Source organism: Syngnathus scovelli, chromosome 9 (genome assembly GCF_024217435.2).
Source record: "Syngnathus scovelli strain Florida chromosome 9, RoL_Ssco_1.2, whole genome shotgun sequence".
NCBI lineage: Eukaryota > Metazoa > Chordata > Actinopteri > Syngnathiformes > Syngnathidae > Syngnathus > Syngnathus scovelli.
The window spans coordinates 12,379,105-12,396,746 of record NC_090855.1 but is presented as its reverse complement, the minus strand read 5'-3'; the positions used below and the strand labels follow the sequence as shown (position 1 = coordinate 12,396,746).

General features: G+C 47.3%; 1 protein-coding gene across 1 annotated transcript in view; it reads right to left on the bottom strand.

Annotated features, from left to right (window-relative positions):
• Positions 1–6,055: 6,055 nt before the first annotated feature.
• Positions 6,056–17,642, bottom strand: part of LOC125975676 (forkhead box protein O6) — a 47,197-nt gene continuing 35,610 nt past the window's right edge. Inside the window, exon 2 of the mRNA XM_049731542.2 lies at positions 6,056–9,902. Within this exon, the coding sequence (XP_049587499.1) occupies positions 8,277–9,902 (1,626 nt within the window). The 3' untranslated portion in view covers positions 6,056–8,276. The remainder of the gene's footprint in view (positions 9,903–17,642) is intronic.

Genomic DNA, 17,642 nt, shown 5'->3' with positions numbered 1-17,642 from the left:
GTGCCGCCGATAACCGAGATCAGTTTGCTATCTCGCCCGCTGTTCGCCTTAGCTGCGGGCTCTGATGACTCGTGAGAAATTAATTAAGATTGAAACGGCAGCGGGAGGCATGATGGAGGGGGAGGAAAAGGAAGGGGAGTCTTCGCCTTCCAGAGGGGGAGCCAAAGCGCCTGCGGGAGGGAGGAAAGGGGGGAGGCTTCTCTTGAAGGATCAAGACAATTATTGCTATTATCATCGTCTAATGTGCGTCTCCCTCCTCTCACCTGACTCGGCCTTTGATTGTCGCCCCCTTCTGGCCCTTCATTGGCGTCTCTCCCCCAAGCCCTCCGACCACTCCTCCTCCTCCTTTACCCCCCAACAGCAAGGACGCGCCGCTTGCCGGTGGCGGCTGCAGAAGAGGCCCTAATGAGATGTCTATCGCCTCCGTCTAGACTGCACACACACGCGCACACACACACACACATGCACACAACCAAGCGCACACACAGCCCACAAGCACCAGTGCACCACCAGGCAGGCAACGTATTACACACTGTCTCCAGCTCAGGGAATAGTAAGTGAGCATGTGTGCGTGTGTGTGTGTGTGTGTGTGTCTGGGTGTGTGTCTGGGAGGCAGGGGAGCTGCACTTGGCAATAGATTTTGGATTATTATTATTTTTTTTTTGCCTGCGTGCCTGTTTCATGCACATGTCGACTATGTGTTGGAAATGGTGCGATTGTGGGGCGGGCCGCCAGCTCGGCAAGGCGACACCGTGATGGATGCCCTGGCACGCACCCCTCATCCTCGCTCATCCCACACTCTGATTGCCTTTTCGGACACCCGCCCCCCCTTAAAAAAAACCGGAAGGATAATGCCCTCTAAATCCAACCATCCTTGATGTCAAAGCCAAGCCTGCAGTCACGTCCTGCTAGGCAGTCCCACGGTTGAACTCCAATACCGGAGCTGACTGACACCAGGGGGTTCCTCTGTTGAGTCCTCTCCACTGGCAAAGACAACATTCCTTTCGACCACATATCCAATTGCGGCGCCAGCCTTTTTGTAACTTGTTTTCTGGCTTGTCCCCAAATTCCAAAAACTGGTTTTTCAATTAAAGCTTTCAATTTACAGTTTCAAACTAAGATTGGGGTTTAAAAATTTAGTTTAAAAGTAGGGGTAGAGTTTCTAATTAGGATTTCCGAATAAGATTAGGGTTTCAAATTAGGGTTTGCAACAAGGGTTAGGGTTTCAAACTAGCATTTCAAATTGGGATTTGCAACTAGAGTTCTGGTTTGAAAGTAGGATTTCAAACTCGAGTTAGTGTTTCAAATTAGGGTTTCAATTGAGGGCTTTAAACTTGAAATAAGGACGATAAATGAATGACGCTCTCGTTTCTGCATTTTATGAGAGAAACTTTGCGGTGTATCCAGTCAAGTGTCTGTTCCTGAAAAGGCCTCACTAGGTATGATAAGGTGTGAAAAGATGGATCTTAGCTCACTATGATGGCTTCGTGAGTGTCTGTGATCGCTCTCTGTAACCTGCAGACACACACACGCACACACACACACACACACACACACACACACACACACACACACACACAAGTGCAAAGTTAATGAACGGGGTGTGTGTTGGGGGTGGCAAGGAGCGAGCGAACGAGCGAGTGAAATGAAAGAGAGACAGCCAGCTCGTTAGCAACCACGCTGAAAGTCTGCTCCAGTTACTCGCTCAGCTGGGAGGCTCCGCCTCCTCTGATGTGTTTGTGCGCCTCTCTCCCTCTCCGTTTCACCCTTTTGCCAGGTGACCCACCTGCCAAGGGTCACGCAAGGTGGGCAACAACAAGGTGAGGCACCTTTGGCTTTGCAGGAGTTTTAGCTAAAATCCGTATGGCCAGTTGCTGTTGCCTGTCAATGACATCACAGCTTGTTTAGTTAACAGCAAATCGTAGCTCAGCTTGCCAAAGTCACATGGTCTAATTCGGAAAACAGGTGAGATGGACGCATCGTTTCCCGAGCAACTGTGATGTGATTTATGGTCGATAGCAAGTGGCAAAATGCCTCCCTCCCGAGGTGGATTCAACCAGGTGGTTGGATGCTTCAGTCATATTCCACAAATGCAACATCACGCAGAACATGTTCTTTAGACTAGCGAGGACGAACACCGAAACGATTGTCCCATTTTTTTATTATGTGAATGCTAACAATGTTTTGTGCTAGTTCTCATTCTTGGTAAAAGTATTTTACCTAAGTTCACCTTGCCGCGTGTTTGTGAGGGTGCTGAGGCGTGGGGGCGACTCTTCATAATGGGAGGCACTTTTACGTGATTATTTATGCGTGCCTGCGCCAGCGCGGTTCCCGCGGGACGTGGCAAACAGCTCTTATCCGCCGCCATCCGAGGCCGACGCTCCAAAGCTGCTGCCATCAGCCGCAAACTCATTAATTACTCTTTAGTATCAAGCCGTAATTAGAGACACCAATCAGGAGGAAGATGCACCCCACTCCTCATTCTCCAGCCGCCCCCAGCCCCTATTAGCACTGTGCTGTGTGCCTTTGTGATCTAAACTAAAGCTGAGATGGGGGAGGAGGGTGGTAAATGATGGAGAGAGGAGCGAGGGAGGGAGGGAGGGAGAAAGAGAGGCACAGAGGTCAGGTGAGAAAAAACACAAGAGGGAGGTGACGACAACACTGGCGAGGAGCATTAATTTGACATTAATTGTGTCATCTTGTGCTTTATTGACCCCCCACCCCCCACCCCACCCCTAACCAGTGTATCTCTCGCTCTCTTCTGCCACTCACGCAAACACCTCTCATCCTTCCTGAGTGGATCAGGAGATGAGCAAAGATCTGATTAGACGCGTCTTGAGTGTGTGGGGGGGGGGGGGGGGGTGATGAGGGTGACACGGGGACAAGAGCGAGGGGCTTTGTAGTTTGTGGGCAGTCCACGAGGGACGTCGCGACGTCACGGGTGCCTTGAGATCTGAGTTTGATTTGTTACGTGAGCGTGCTCTCAAGTCAAATCAGCTTTCACCAATGCTCGTAAAGATGCTCGTTGGTGCTCACTCATACACGCGTGCGTGCGCACGTGTGTGTGTGTGATTACATCGACTTTTCTTACCAAATATAGATGCCGCCATCTGCAGCAGATTATTGGACTTGGGCGAGGTTCTGGCATCCACTCGGACTTTCAGTTCAATACTTCTCCGCACTCACATGCAGGCTGAGTTCAGAATCGGTCCCTATCTGCTACATATTGCCGTGGGGTAGCATAGATGACCTCAATTTAGTTTTCGAGAGAAAATTATCCTTGAGTCATGTAAGCCAAAGTTCTATTTTTCAGCTTAATAGGTCCGCTTGGATTTCTCTCCTTCATCTTCTCTAAATGGCCTCCACGACCGAGGAACTAATCGACGTCACAACCAGACGAGCAAGCACGTGATTGTACACACCTGCCATATTTGCTAGCAAAGTGGTGCCCATGTCGTGACGGGCTAAACTCCCGATGCTGAGCAGCTTTTGTTGACGGCATCTGTGGAGCGATGATGAGATTGCAAGAGCTAGAATGATTGGCTCAGAGCAGAGAAACTACGAAAGAAAATGGGACATGAGTTGGTTGGGCAAGTACACCATGATGCAATGACTGATTGTGGAGTTCCTGATGCACTTTGAAGTTGCAGCCAGTGATTGACAGCTCTTTTAATACCCGGACTGGACCGGCGCGCCACAACAAGCCTTGTTATGAATGTTTGCCCATACCGCCTTGTTTACGTTGACACAATGAAATTTAAGCCGTCCGAGGTAATGCAAAGTCTCGCCCCAGGTGGACTTTGCGGCCGGCCTTAATAACTTAAATGGCAAGAGTCGCGTCCACCAGGACAGGCGCAACGCTGACGTCTGGCTAATTGTTTGGGGCCTTTTGCGTGCCACTTGAAAGGCCCTCAAGGTTCTTGTGATGACCCCACTTGGCCGTCTCACGCGTGTCTCGTCCTGCGGTGTTTTTCAGCTCTTTGAATGCAAAAAAAATAATAATAAGCTAATCTAGTGTAAGAGCTTATTGTACCAGAGCTCATTCTTTTAAGGTTTCAGATTCAAATCTCCGCTCTGGGCTCACATGTTAGCAACAACTCTAAATTGGTGTCAATGGTTGTTTGTTGACTTATGATTGGCTGGCGACCAGTCCAGCTTGCCCAAATTCAGCTTGGATAGGCTCCACTTCATCCGTGACCGATAGCACTAAAGAATGGCTGGATGTGTCTGTTTAAAAGAAAGACCACACAAGCTGGCTCAAGGACAGACATTGTCGCTCTGTCTGCTAGCGCTTAGTGCTTAGTGCCGTCCCCGGCCAGCCTTTGGCTCGGAAGGTTGTCTGCATCCACCAAGGAGGAGGACCTGCTCCCAGATGCTTGAGTGGATGAGTAATGATGTGCTCATTCTCGCTGTCTCTCTTTCTCTCTTGCTCTCTCTCTCTTTCTCTCTCTCTCTCTCTCTCTCTCTCTCTCTCTCTCTCTCTCTCTCTCTCTCTCTCTCACTCTCTCTCTCTCTCTCTCTCTCTCTCTCTCTCTCTCTCTCTCTCTCACGATAATGAGGAACAGAAGAGCAGAGCCTCCCCGAGGCGCAGCACCTGGACCGAGCAAACTGGCTGGCTGGCTGGCTGCTGCACCCCCACGTGCCTCCCAGGAGAGCCTTGCTCTGGATCCCCGCCAGACCCCAAAGTGGACGTCCTCGTGCCCCATGGAAAAACGATGGAGCGCCTTGAGAACGTTTTAGCTCATCAAAAAACCTTCTCTGGCTCTTCATTTCTTTCCCTGGAGGGATGGGGTCGGTAGCCCCTTTGGTTCGTGGGGGTTTTTAGATTTTGCCTCTCTGTGTGTCTTCCAGTTTCTCCTTTACAAGCTGCTGAGCTTAGTGGCTGCTTCCTGTTTGATACTTTTGGATCACTTGTTACAACTTAATGAATGAAGTGAGGGGCTGCAACAGAAGGCCGCAACAATTTAAAGTAAAAATGAAATGGGTAAACTGAACTTGCATGTCAATATAGCATAGATGTTCCGCTTTCAAAAATGTCCATTTACTTCCCAAACTGTGTCTAATTTGTGTTGTTTCCTAGTCTATGTGTGTGTGTGTGTGTGGGGGGGGGGACATATATGTCAGTGGTCCCGCGGGCCCAGCGGTATGGGGCTGTAGTGCTGCTGTGAAAACACCTCCAATGGGAGCAGGACAGCTGAGGCCAACGGAGCCCTGCTTTGTGGGCCATAACGAGCCTCATGACACACACCTATTAAGCAGACACACACAATCTGCCTGCCTGCCTGCTTTCTGTGTGTGTGTGTATGTGTGTGAGTGCGTGTGTGTGTGTGTGTGTGTGTGTGTGTGTGTGTGTGTATGTGCGTGTCTCACACACATGCACACACAGCATTTTTCACACGAGTGAAAAACAAATGATATCCCCAGACCAGCACAGGTTTCGTCGTTGTCTTCACGCAAGCTTCAATCAGTTTGTGTGTCAACTGATTAAAGCCTTCACATTGGCAATTGAACGGATACAATCCAGAGCACAACACATTTAAACCTGATTTCATTTTTAAGTATCAAAATAAATGTATGGATGGCCGTCAAGCTGAATTGGATCCTGATTTAACTTGATTTGACATGAATGGCTGTGATCATGTGTACACATGGAAATGAAGTTAAAATCTGATGGATGTTTTTTGTTAATAACTTCATAATATATATATATATATATATATATATATATATATATATATATATATATATATATATATATATATATATATATATATATATATGTATATATATACACACACACATACACACACACACGCACATGCAGTATACATGAAACATGCTTTTTTCTGCCTGAGCACATGACAAAATAAAAAACTTTAATTAAAAAATAATTCCATATTTACAAATGTCCTCTTATACAGACGGGAGCATCTTTTATGGTATTTTTTGAAAGAGCTTAATTTTAAAAATGATAAAAATAGATAATGTCATCTTGACCATAATGATGGTCAATAATGATGTTTATGTCCGGCAAGTAATGACAAACAGATTGGCGTTCTTTCTTTTAAATGCATTTATTTAACAGTCACCAGATGATGAGATACATTCTCTTGAAAAAAAAGAAATAGACAGCAAAACTGATATTCTTTTCAGATTTTTTTAAAAACTATTTTACAATATTCTTATATAGATTTTGTACAAAATAAATGTAAGTAAAACCAAGAGGAGGAAGAGGCGGTGTTGACATCTTAAAAAACAGGATGGGGGAGAGGGGAGGGTTAGGGTGTACAGGCGTTGACTCAAACAACTACCACATTTAGGATTCGACAAAGACCAATCTCTTTCTTAAATAAATATCGGAAAATCCCGGGTAGCTCTCTTTTGGAACAGACAGATGAAGCGTGTTGCTTGCGTGTGGCTTCCACCATCACCACTCGCCCGTTTTGCTTCGACGACCGCCCGCCTTCCCCACCGGCACTTTTGACTGGAACCAGCGCCAGAGAAAAGCCCTGCAATTCCCTTACTTAATGGTCTGATAGTCTCTGCCATTATTTGACCTTTGGCTGGAGCAATAACCCGGCCCCCACCCCTACCCAACCCACCTTTTGCTTTTGTCTCCAAGCTCTAATGCGCTGGTGCTCTGCTTGGAGGAGCCAGAGAAGAAGTTGAGGGGAAAAAAGGTGTCCTCTCCTTGACTCTCTCAAGGCCAACGAGAAAGAAGCTCCAGACTCCCATACCCCCCCCCCCCCCCCACACACACACACACACACACAAACAAACACAGAGACAATTGTACACACGTGGGCGGGTGGGCGGGCGACCGGAGGCTGGGAAGAAGGTCATACTTGTACGACTACCGACATGATTTCACCGACAAGAGTTTCCTCACTGCTAACACGTCAGCGCTGTTGGTCCTTAAAATTAGCAACGACACGACAACAACTACACGACAACACATGGAAAAAAAGGGGGCGCCGGGGGGAGGGTGGGGGTTAGTTGTGGGCGAATGGCTTTGCGGGCTTCTCATCAACCCGAGCCCCTTTTTTCCCCATCTTGCGCTCTTGCGTACCAACCGATGCGGGATGCGGCGGGCTTCTCGTCTCGTATCAACATTTTCTTTGCAATATGAAAGTATTGCAAACCGTCTTTTTGTTCTGATTTGCCATTTAAAGGCGGGACTTGTTTTCCAGCTCAGCCAAAACTGGACGCTGACGTTGGCACGCCACCATTTTGTCTGGGCTTTCGCGACAACCCAAACCCCCTTCCCCCCTCCCCCCGGGTGAGATATGGGAGGACAATGTGTTAGCTTCTCAATAATGACGCATCGCTGCCGCATCACTTTGGAGATTAAAAGCAAGATGCTGAATTTCAATCAAGCCCCATTAATGGCTTGCTGTGAGTAATGGCCACTTTGTCTCCGCTGGCAGGAGAGGAGACAAGAGCGAGAGAGAGAGAGAGAGAGAGAGAGAGAGAGAGAGAGAGAGAGAGAGAGAGAGAGAGAGAGAGTGGCTCCAGAGGCCCAGGTGAGACAAGGTGATACAAGTTTTTAATTCAGCAAATTGCATGCAAGCGAGTAATGATGGAATCCATTTGGTGATGTCGTGACAAGGCGCCTGGGCTCAATGGCAAGAGGACATTAACTAAACCGCACCCAACAGAAAAGAAAGTGCCAAGGTCTGGATGGATGAGGCCATAAATAACAACAACGTCGCGCTAAGACATTGGCGAGAATTGATTGGATCTCATGAACATGAAGTTCATTAAGAGGAAAACGGTTCCGGATCAAAAACTGATTTGCATTTCTTGACATTTTTGCTTGGGTTTTTGTGCTGCAATTGTAATGCAGCAAGGGGTTTCTTTTTTTGGGTGGGGGTGGGGGGGGGTTTCTTGCACTTTCTAGTCCCTGCTTCCGACTTTGAGTCCTATCTGAGTTTAATTTCTGACACTTAACCAACTCAGCCAGGTTCTACAAGAGCTGGTCTGAGAACACACTTGCGATAAAGTGCATGGAGAGGTCAGCTCTCGTGGTGGATGAGAAGCAATGTCGCTGAGATTGTCATCACAATTTAGCTGTTATGAGGAAATACCAAATGAGATATGAGCTCAAACTCATGGGGAGGGGAGTGGTGAGGAGCAAAAAAGAGGAAGGGGCGACAGACAACAAAGAAAGACATGGTCCTATAGTCTCTGTGTCAAGTCAGGAATGTCACAGTTGAGCACAGTGCTTTCTGGGTACGATTGTTCTGCAGCGGGCGCCAGATGGCCGGTCCCAGAGTTTAGCCGGGGACCCAGCTCTGGTTGCTGTGGGTTTGCTGCGGACCCGCCAGCCCGCTCATCCCCATCCCCATGCCCACGGTCACGCCCATCCCCATTCCCATCCCGATGCCCACCCCCTGGGCGAGGGAGCAGTCAAAATTGAAGTCCATCTCCTCTCCGGAGTCCATGATGTCGTGGAGGAGGATGGACTCCACATCGCAGTCCAAGCTGCCCTGGAACATATCGATGTCCAGGTCAGCCGGCAGTCTCTCGTGCGGGTGGGCTTGATGGTAGCCGTGGTGGTAGCCGCCGGCGACGTTGCTGCCCACCATCCCCTGACCGTGGTGGAAGGCTCCGTTGGCCATGGCTTGGTGCTGCGGCTCGGGGTAGTGATTGTGACGAGGGTGCGGTGCCGTGGCCAGATGGCAGGAGTCCTGGGGCATGCCCAGCATCCCCGCTGGGTTAGGGGGCAGCGTGGTGGACGCCGGGAGGTGGGCGTGCGACGGCGGGCTATACAGGTAGGGGGTTTTGTGATTGTAGCTCTGCAGGGGGTTGCCGCACGGGTTGAGGGGCAGCGCTCGGGGCGGGGTGTGGTTGTGGCCCACGCGACTCAAGCTGTGATTGTGAACGGGCGTATGGCTGTGAGTTCTGTTGTGGCTGTGACTGTGAGGTCCATTGTGGCCTTCGTGGTGCCCCCCGGCGTGGTGGCTGTGAGCGTTGGTGCCATTGCACGGCATCAAGGAATGGCCTTCCCTCTTCAGGCCCAGCATCATTTCCTTGGGGCAGTACGGCTGCCCGGCCGAGCCTCCCGTCAGGAGACTCTGCAGAGCGTTGGTGCCGGAGTATGTCCGCATGGTTCCCGAGAACCTGGCTGGCTTATTCTCTTGGATGGTTTGCATGGGTGAGTGGTGGCGCATCATGCCCATGCCTGACGTGCTGTAGCCACCTGAACCGTAGGAGGACTGGCCCTTCACTGCAGAACTGTAGTGGTAGATGGCCGTTTGGTGCTTATGTCTGCCAACAGAGGGATGCTGCTGCTGCTGCTGTTGCTGTGAGTGATGGTGATGATAGCTGTCCTCCATCAGCTGTTCATCCAGACTGATGGCACCTGTCAGGCTTGCCAGCTGAGGCAATTGCTCAAGGGGAGGACAGCGGTTGCCCGCCCCCATGGACGGAGAGCGGGCAGTGGGCGATGGGTACAGGTGGGGGGAGGTGGAGCAGGACAGGCCTCCCTCATCTGGTTCCTCTGGTTCCCCCTCCGCCAGGATGGGCGACAGTCGCCCGCTCAGGGTGGAGGCTGACGAGCTGGCCCTGGAGTGGAGATCAGTCCAGGCGTCAAACTCGCTGTCCGTCACAGACGTCACGCCGGAACCGGGCAGGCCTTTATGCGGTGGGCTGCCCTGGTCAGGAGAGCCAGCGACGGCAGAGCCTGCTCCTATTCCGGGGCGTCCCACCCGTTTGCCTCGAATGCGACCTTTGCTCTTGAGATATTTGGTGCTGTTGTCCATGGAGACGGCTCGCCGCCTCGGAGCCTTGCCCATCTTCCCTCCGTCGGGGTTCAACATCCACCAGGAGCTCTTCCCTGTGCCCTCGTTCTGAACGCGGATGAAGCGGGTGTGCAGGGACAGGTTGTGGCGGATGGAATTCTGCAGGGACGTGGAAGGAAAAAAGCAATATTAATTAAGACCCCCGAGATGGCAATTGTACACAAGATTGCGGTCAGCGCTCAAAGTGACACTTTGGCATTTGTGTCAATTTCATTGGGTTGTCAAATTACGGCAGAGTTATGTTCCTATGGCGGCGACAAAAGCAGAACTGGTATGAGCCTTGTATGCATTCTAAAGTATCTCACTGTGTTTCAAAAACATACGTTAAGACCATTGGGGATGGTCTGGGCGGGCGTCACTCTCGACTGACAGATGGACTGACAGTGGAGGGTGTGCCCAGTCTGTCATCTTCAGGCTGGTGGGATCACCTTCAACATTAGTCTTTCAAGATGTCGGAACGTTTTGATGTCAAAACTATCGGTCCCTCTCGGGGTCACTTTCATATTTGGTGCAATCCGCGTCAAGCAAAGTCACGGTGTCATCAAACAATGAAAAATACAAAGTGCTTGAGTGGACGGCAGTAGCCGACGAGGCGCTCGGATCGGACCCCGTCAGCCAGCGCCACTCCGAAACGTCTTTCGAGGCTCTCAGCACTTGTCGGTCCTCCCACTTTGCTTGCCATCAATCCTGGTGTCCTCCTCTACATCTCCATTGTGAGCTGCTGCGAATGTTTGAAGTCTGCGCCAGGCTGGCTTGGTGCCAGCCGTTGCTTTCCGAATGTATCAGGAGACTGAGCTGGGGGCAAGGAAGGCTAATGGATGTATCCCAATTTCCAATATCTGTTGCCTCTGCCAATTTCATTCCTCCATTTTATCCCGTCTCTATCACAATCCACAGTTTCTATTCTGTCAGCGAGCGCTTCTTTTTTTTTTGGGGCGTCGCTTCTTATTTGCCACATTTCTGTGCCCACAACAATCATTCTCTACGTCTGCTTACAATTGCTGCGCCGTCAATTATGCAGTGTGTCACCAATTACTTTCCCATTATCCTGGCAGCGTGTAGAGTCAGCGAGGATCGCATTTTTGGATTATCATTTACATTTCAAGGATTGCCGGATGCTCAAGTTCCCGACGCGTGGCAGAGGCACTCGCCGCAAAATTTGACTTTTTTAAATTTTTTGGGCGAGCCAAATGCTTTGACGCTCCAGTCGGAAAAGTATCAAAAATAAGAGGAGCACCCCTGCGGTTTGGGAATCTAGCGCTACAATGGCTTTATTGAGATTGAGGGTGACGCTCACTTCCACCATCTCCATTATGTTGCAGATTATTTGTATTCACGGCGAAGTGCGCGCCGGGGAAACAAAATAAATCAAATTGTGGCAGAGAACACGCAGGGAGGAAGAGAGAGAGTGAGAGAGACAGAGAGCAACTGAATTCAGGTGATCTGTGAATGCCTCCTTGGGTTATCTCGCTGTGACACCTCCGGCGGCGCAACGCGGCGCGGCACCATGGCAACCGGGTAAACGTGCAATGCTAGAACTATATCATATTGTGGTGAGTGCGAGAGATGTGGGGGGATGGGCGGTGGTGGAGGATGCGGGAGGTTCTTTTGATGCCGCTCCTCCAACACTAAACAGCCTTTCATCTCGGCTGTGCAAAGGCCCGCAGGGGACGCCCGCTCCCTGCTACTGACGGCTTCTTGACGCGCCAACTATTCCACACACCCCTCCCAAAAAACGTCCCTCATCCTCCCCCCTCCAACCTATCACGCCGCTCTAAATCTCCCCCTTCATATGCTGCCTAAAGTGAAATCTAGCGTCACCCAACCTTGACTTCTAAGAAAAGACTGCACCACCGTGGTTGTATTTGCGTTGGATTTTTTTTTCCCAATGTTGTGCAAGTAAGGCTGTTTGAGATTCAAGTTGACCATCTGAGAGTCAGTGGGGGGGGGGGGGGTCAACCTTGGCCGAGCAGCACTTGCACTTGGGGCTGAAACTCTGCGTGACCCGCCTGATTCAAATCTCAATTTGATCTCCGTGTGAGGGAAGAGCAGCCGCACTAAACTTGGAGGGATTTGCTGTCATCCCAAACCCTCTTTATCTGATGAATCCACCTGCTAGAGAGATTTGGGAGATTTCAGAGGGCGGCCAGCCATGACGCTCGTCATCCACGTTGGCGAGGCTCCCCGCGCCACATCTTTCTGCTTTCAACGTAGAAGATGGGGGCACGTTTGCAAGTGGCTGCGTGCCACATTTCTGCCTCGTGAGCCGGGAGGGGGCAATTTGGCCGAACGATGGCCCTCACGGCCCCCAAAACAGGCAGTCGCTACTAATCCCTCTCTATCCCAGCGTAATCCCAGACAATCCTGAGCTAATCCCAAGTCGATTCAGGGGCACTCCCAGATGGGTGTCTCGCAGAGCCATGCCGGGTCAGCGGCGGTCAGCTCGGCTATACGGCCATTAAATATGACGGGAGAGCGGGCCTATCAAAGGGCATCCTTCCAATTCCAGGAGGGTCATTTCAAATCTGAGTCACTACGGTTACGTTTGCACTGCGGATCAATTCCAATTTTTTGCCCAATTTTTCATGGGCGTTACAGCTCAATTTGTAGCTGAAAGTTGTCTTTTCATCATGTTAAATATTTTTTAAGCACTGAATAGTTTCAGGATAGTAAAAATCAGTGCTAGCAATACTGATTCAGCATCTGATGCGGCAATTTCCGACTTGATGTTGGCTCTGAAAGTGGCATTTTATATTTTTTGAATTTCTCCAACAATAGTATTGCTTTAACATATTCTAATACAAAGAAAAACATTGGATTGAGTCACCCGCAAAAATATAAGACTTAATGTTCAACTTATTTTTACATATCTCGTCTTTTTGGAGAGATAGAGATTTGATGATGTGGTGAGACTGAAATGTTTGGAAATTCAGCCACCTTCCGTCCTTGAGTGGGGCCTAGCAAGCTTTGCCACATTTTCACCCCTTTCAGATTGAATAGAATAAAATCAAAAACTTTATTATGTATTAAATATTCATCGAATGGAAATTTCTCCTGCAGCCCCCCGGCTCGGCGAGGCAGACAAATGAAGCCGGCAGAAACATACAATGACAGGGGAACACACACATCACACGCTCGGGTCCGGGAAGCTACTTCCTATTCAAATCACCGCCACACAACCCCCTTTAATACAACGGGCCTTCGAGAAAGGCCGCTAAATAATTAATGAAGCGGCGGCGGGGTCTATACAGATGCACTTTCTGCCGCCATAATATTTTTGGGGGGTGGCAGGGGAGGAGGGGGGAGTGGTTGTTATGGTTTGCAGGCCAGCACACAGCAAGTGAATTGGGTCAAAGGAGGATCATATGGTTACTTATATGGTAAAAGAGGATAAGGTAATTGAGAGGGTCCAATCACAGCCAATTAATGTGAACAAGATTCTCCTGGCTGATCAGAATCAACTCTCATTAGGCTTTAAACATCCAGACAGATGATTTGGCACAATAGACAGCAATCCATCTGATTGGCTGCTTTGTGCTCCAATTAAAAGCTTGACAGCAAAAAAGGAGGAGAGCTGGGAAAGTCAGCGGACAACTCTGGTTTAAGGGTTTATACCCACATGCAAAACGAGACTGAAAGGAAACGTGACATGATCGTGTTCAGAGTGGCGTAGTTTTTTTTTTCAACACAGTCACGAAGCAAGAAAATACTAGCTTAGCGTGTTAGCTTGACTGTCAGCTGGGATAGGCTCCGGCACGCCCGCGACGCTCGAAGATAAATGAATGAAAAACAAAAAGTACTTTGATGCTGCTACGAGAGCACCATAATCTTGACTATTAAGAGTATGTTTGGAAAATTAAAAAGACATGAGTGGATGGTGGGAGTTTACTGTAGAAGTACTTCATCCAGGGTTGCCGTGGCAATGATGAGGAAGGGAGGGGGGGGTAAATGATGTTAAAGCCATTATTTAAAGGTCAAATGATCTCATATTGTTGCTTGGGCTCAATGATTGGGCCAAGGGTTCGTTACGTCTGCTCCGATGATTTGTGGGGGATAACCTGACTGGCACGGTGGCGACAGCTGCGCTCTGAGGTACGGGCGGGATGGGAAAATTGAGGTGCCGTAAGGGGCCCCGTCCCAGGCACACAAAGGGGTGCCCTCCAAATGCCCCCCGCTCAACCCACCCCCAAAGAAGAAGCGGGTCAAACGGGAGGTCTGGGAAGAAAGCGTCGGGCCCCGATGGAAGCCGGCTGAAGGGTGAAGCGACGCGCCGAGCTGGGCCGTGCCCCGCTAAGAAACGCAGCAGCTGCTCTTGTAGTGGCACCGTGGATAGCTGCTTGCCACACTCCATTGGTACTGGCCCAGCATTTTGCACGCAGAATGGAGCCATTATGTCTCGGTCAAAAGGGGCATCCCCCTGCATGGCACGCATTCATTTGATGGGGCTAAATCAAGAGGGGCTAACACAAGCGCTAACTGTGTTTATTGTGATTTTGTGTGTGTTTGTGTGTGTGTGTGTGTGTGTGTGTGTGTGTGTGTGTGTGTGTGTGTGTGTGTGTGCGCGCGCGTTTGTGTGTACTTGTTTTTATTAGTATGGGGGGTCCGAAGACAGGGAGCCCACCAACAAAGTGGGGCCCTGTGTCGTTGTGGGGTCCAAAATCATGGACCCCACTCGGGAAACCACTCTAAAACAGCTTGAAATGCTCTAACAACATGCCTCACGAATTTTTTTCACTTACCCCTCATGGTCGCAATGTTGAGAATTGTGTGTGTGAAGTGTGTGTGCTCAGTAGCGGCCCCCCGACCATGGCAAGTGGTATTGCAAGTATACACACTACCGGAAGTGTGTGTGATTCAACCAATCAGGGCACCTCGTGATCCGAGTGTTGATTAAGAAAATAAAATGCTATTTCCTGTAGATTTAAACCAGGTAATTATTATTTTAGTAACCATAGCAGCTAAAATAATACTGTAAACATAAAATTCCTGCATTACAATTGCAATTTATCTACGTTATTTAATATTCATTACACTTGCTTTATAAAAATACGCTCATTCTATTAGGCTTATTTTAAAAACTGTCTCGTGCATTTTTCATGTTCTAAACATAAAAATAAAGGTATAAATAAATAGTAATTTATTCTTTACCATCAGTTTACATATTAGTTAAATCAGCATCTCGTGCATTTTTCATGTTCTAAACATAAAAATAAAGGTATAAATAAATAGTAATTTATTCTTTACCATCAGTTTACATATTAGTTAAATTAGCAGGTATTGCATGTGTTAGCTTCATGCGGCTAAAACCACCAGCTTAACGTCACTTCGCCACGTGTGACGCCGCCAGACTGAGACTGCTCCGCGACGAAGACACGCTGCTCATAACGAAACACAACATACACGGTGAGTAAATCAACTGCATGTAAATACTAAGTACAAGAAACTGATGTAGAAATGCTTTTTGTCCAGACCCCGAGGGGTTTATATGCAATGATTATGGCTTCGGATTCGGTATATTGTCACTCGGATGGCGTAACGTTTTCCCCTCAGACAGTCCGGCTTTTTAACTTGTTATTCATCTTAGCTTGCAGTGGTTTTAAAAACAATGGTGTAAAAGAGAACGACAGAGTTATAGAACGAATTCAGGATGATTTCGATGTGCTAATGTTTCATAATTGCTAAGCCCAGAACCGGACTCTGGCCGTAATTGCCGAAACCACTTCAAAACTCGTCAAACACGTGTGTGCTCAGTGTTATGATATATCTGCATGTCTTCTGTATTTCTCGGTGGTTTTCTATCATGTAAGAATGCTTTCTTTAAATAACACAAGCATTCTGACGCAAATAAAACTATCCGGAAACTAGCTTATTGGCTAATTAGCTACCGCTAATCAGGATGCTACGTTCACTTTTCAAACACAAACATAATAAAAACGAGTTGGTAGCTCCTGAAAAGTATAACGAGTTATACTGGTAAAACTATTGAAATAACTTTTCTTTGGATGCAGCACCTGGTTGGAACTGTGACTAGTTAAAAGTAACAAAGCTCAGCTTCAAACCGACAAACATTTTCATTAATATATCAGTATTTTCTGAAAAATATTCTTTCTTTAATCACTCTTGTTCTGTTAGTTCTCAGGCCAGGCTTATTCCTTCAGTCTTTATACAGTGGATGATTACAAATCTTTTAAAATTAATATAGAGTGCTTGTTAAAGTTCTCTCTGCCATGTTTTGAATTATTTTTTAGAGCCAGAAATGTCCAAAAGGAAAGCAAGAAAAAAGCCTGCTGATGAAGCAGCCTTTTACATTTAATCCTCAAAGGACAAACCTGGACTAGTGGAAAGATTTATTGATGATCAAAAAGGTAATAAACTCATTTTTAGACCATTTATCCATTAAGTATATATTTATTTATTTTATAAAACAACACAAATAACAATCAAATTCAGATTGGTTGTTGTATTTCTGTTTCTAAGCGAGAACTTAGTATTAAAATTGTAAGATAACACCACAATTATTTGGTTAAAGGTGTATCTTAAAGAAATATTTTGCCAAACAAGCAAGTACTCTGAAAAGGAGAGTACATTTCTCTTTGACTTTGAATGGCAGAATCATTACTGGTGGTATGTATATCCAAATATTTTCTATACAATAATTATGAACTCTAGAAAGAGACTGGAATAAAATACCCTAAATTAGTGAGTCACTCAGAAGCAATATTTCAATAACACATCAGGATTGTGGCATTAACAATTTTTTTTATTTAGTGCTATGACGTTCAAAAAGACATTGTTTCCCTCTCAACTTTTCTTTTGAAATGTTGCAAGTTTTTATTTCTGTAAGCCAACTTTTATTTTACTAAAAAACTAGTTATATGATACAAAATGTTTGATTTCTGTTTTTTCTTTCCTAGTATTGATGCATCAACAGAGGATGGCTCTCTTGGAAGATTAGTGAATGACAACCACAAGTCTCCAAACTGCACCATGAAAAAAATAGTAAATGACGAGCCCCATTTGTGCCTTTTTGCCATCAAAAACATAGAAATGGGAACTGAAATCAATTACAACTATGGTGATTCTAAATGGCCATGGCGTGAAAAAGTAAGTCAGTAAGATCAAGTATGCAAGTTGGAATATTAATTTGTTATTAAAAAAAGGAAGATTTTTGTCTCTTTTATTTGAATTACTCTCAGTATGATGTTGGTAAGTTATTTGTGGTTTTGATTCCAGGTGACAGGCTCTCAGGCTCCTGTTGACGGTGCGCTGCCTGAACCAGCCAGAACTTGGCAGGACTCTGGCCCTGATGATAACATCAAACAAGATGCCAGCCAACAGGTAACATTCAGTTAGACTTTGTTGTAAGAAATAAACTTTGTAGACCTTTCCTTGTTCTCTTAGTTTACAGCTTTTAGTTGGAAAGCTGTTCTTTAGTCAGAAGGTACCTTAAACAGCATTCAGCCAACCATTGGATCACATGGTTTTAGTGGTTCTCCTCATAGAGCCCAAACGAACCAGTGGCACACACACCTATAGAAGGATTGTTAAAACATGCGCCCATGGGTGTCCAACCAAGCCAATCATTCACACACACAACAGATTTCTGATGGCTACTTGTGGGGCCCTCCGTATGGATCTAAAGTTGTCTTGGTTATTCCAACCAAGCCAATCATTCACACACACACAATAACAGATTTCTGATGGCTACTTGTGGGGCCCTCCGTATGGATCGAAAGTTGTCTCATGTTTTTAGATCATATTTTGGTTATGGACATTATGGAGGCTGATTATATTACAGCTATAGTTCCACACATCCTCAACAGCAAAACGGCTAAAGTG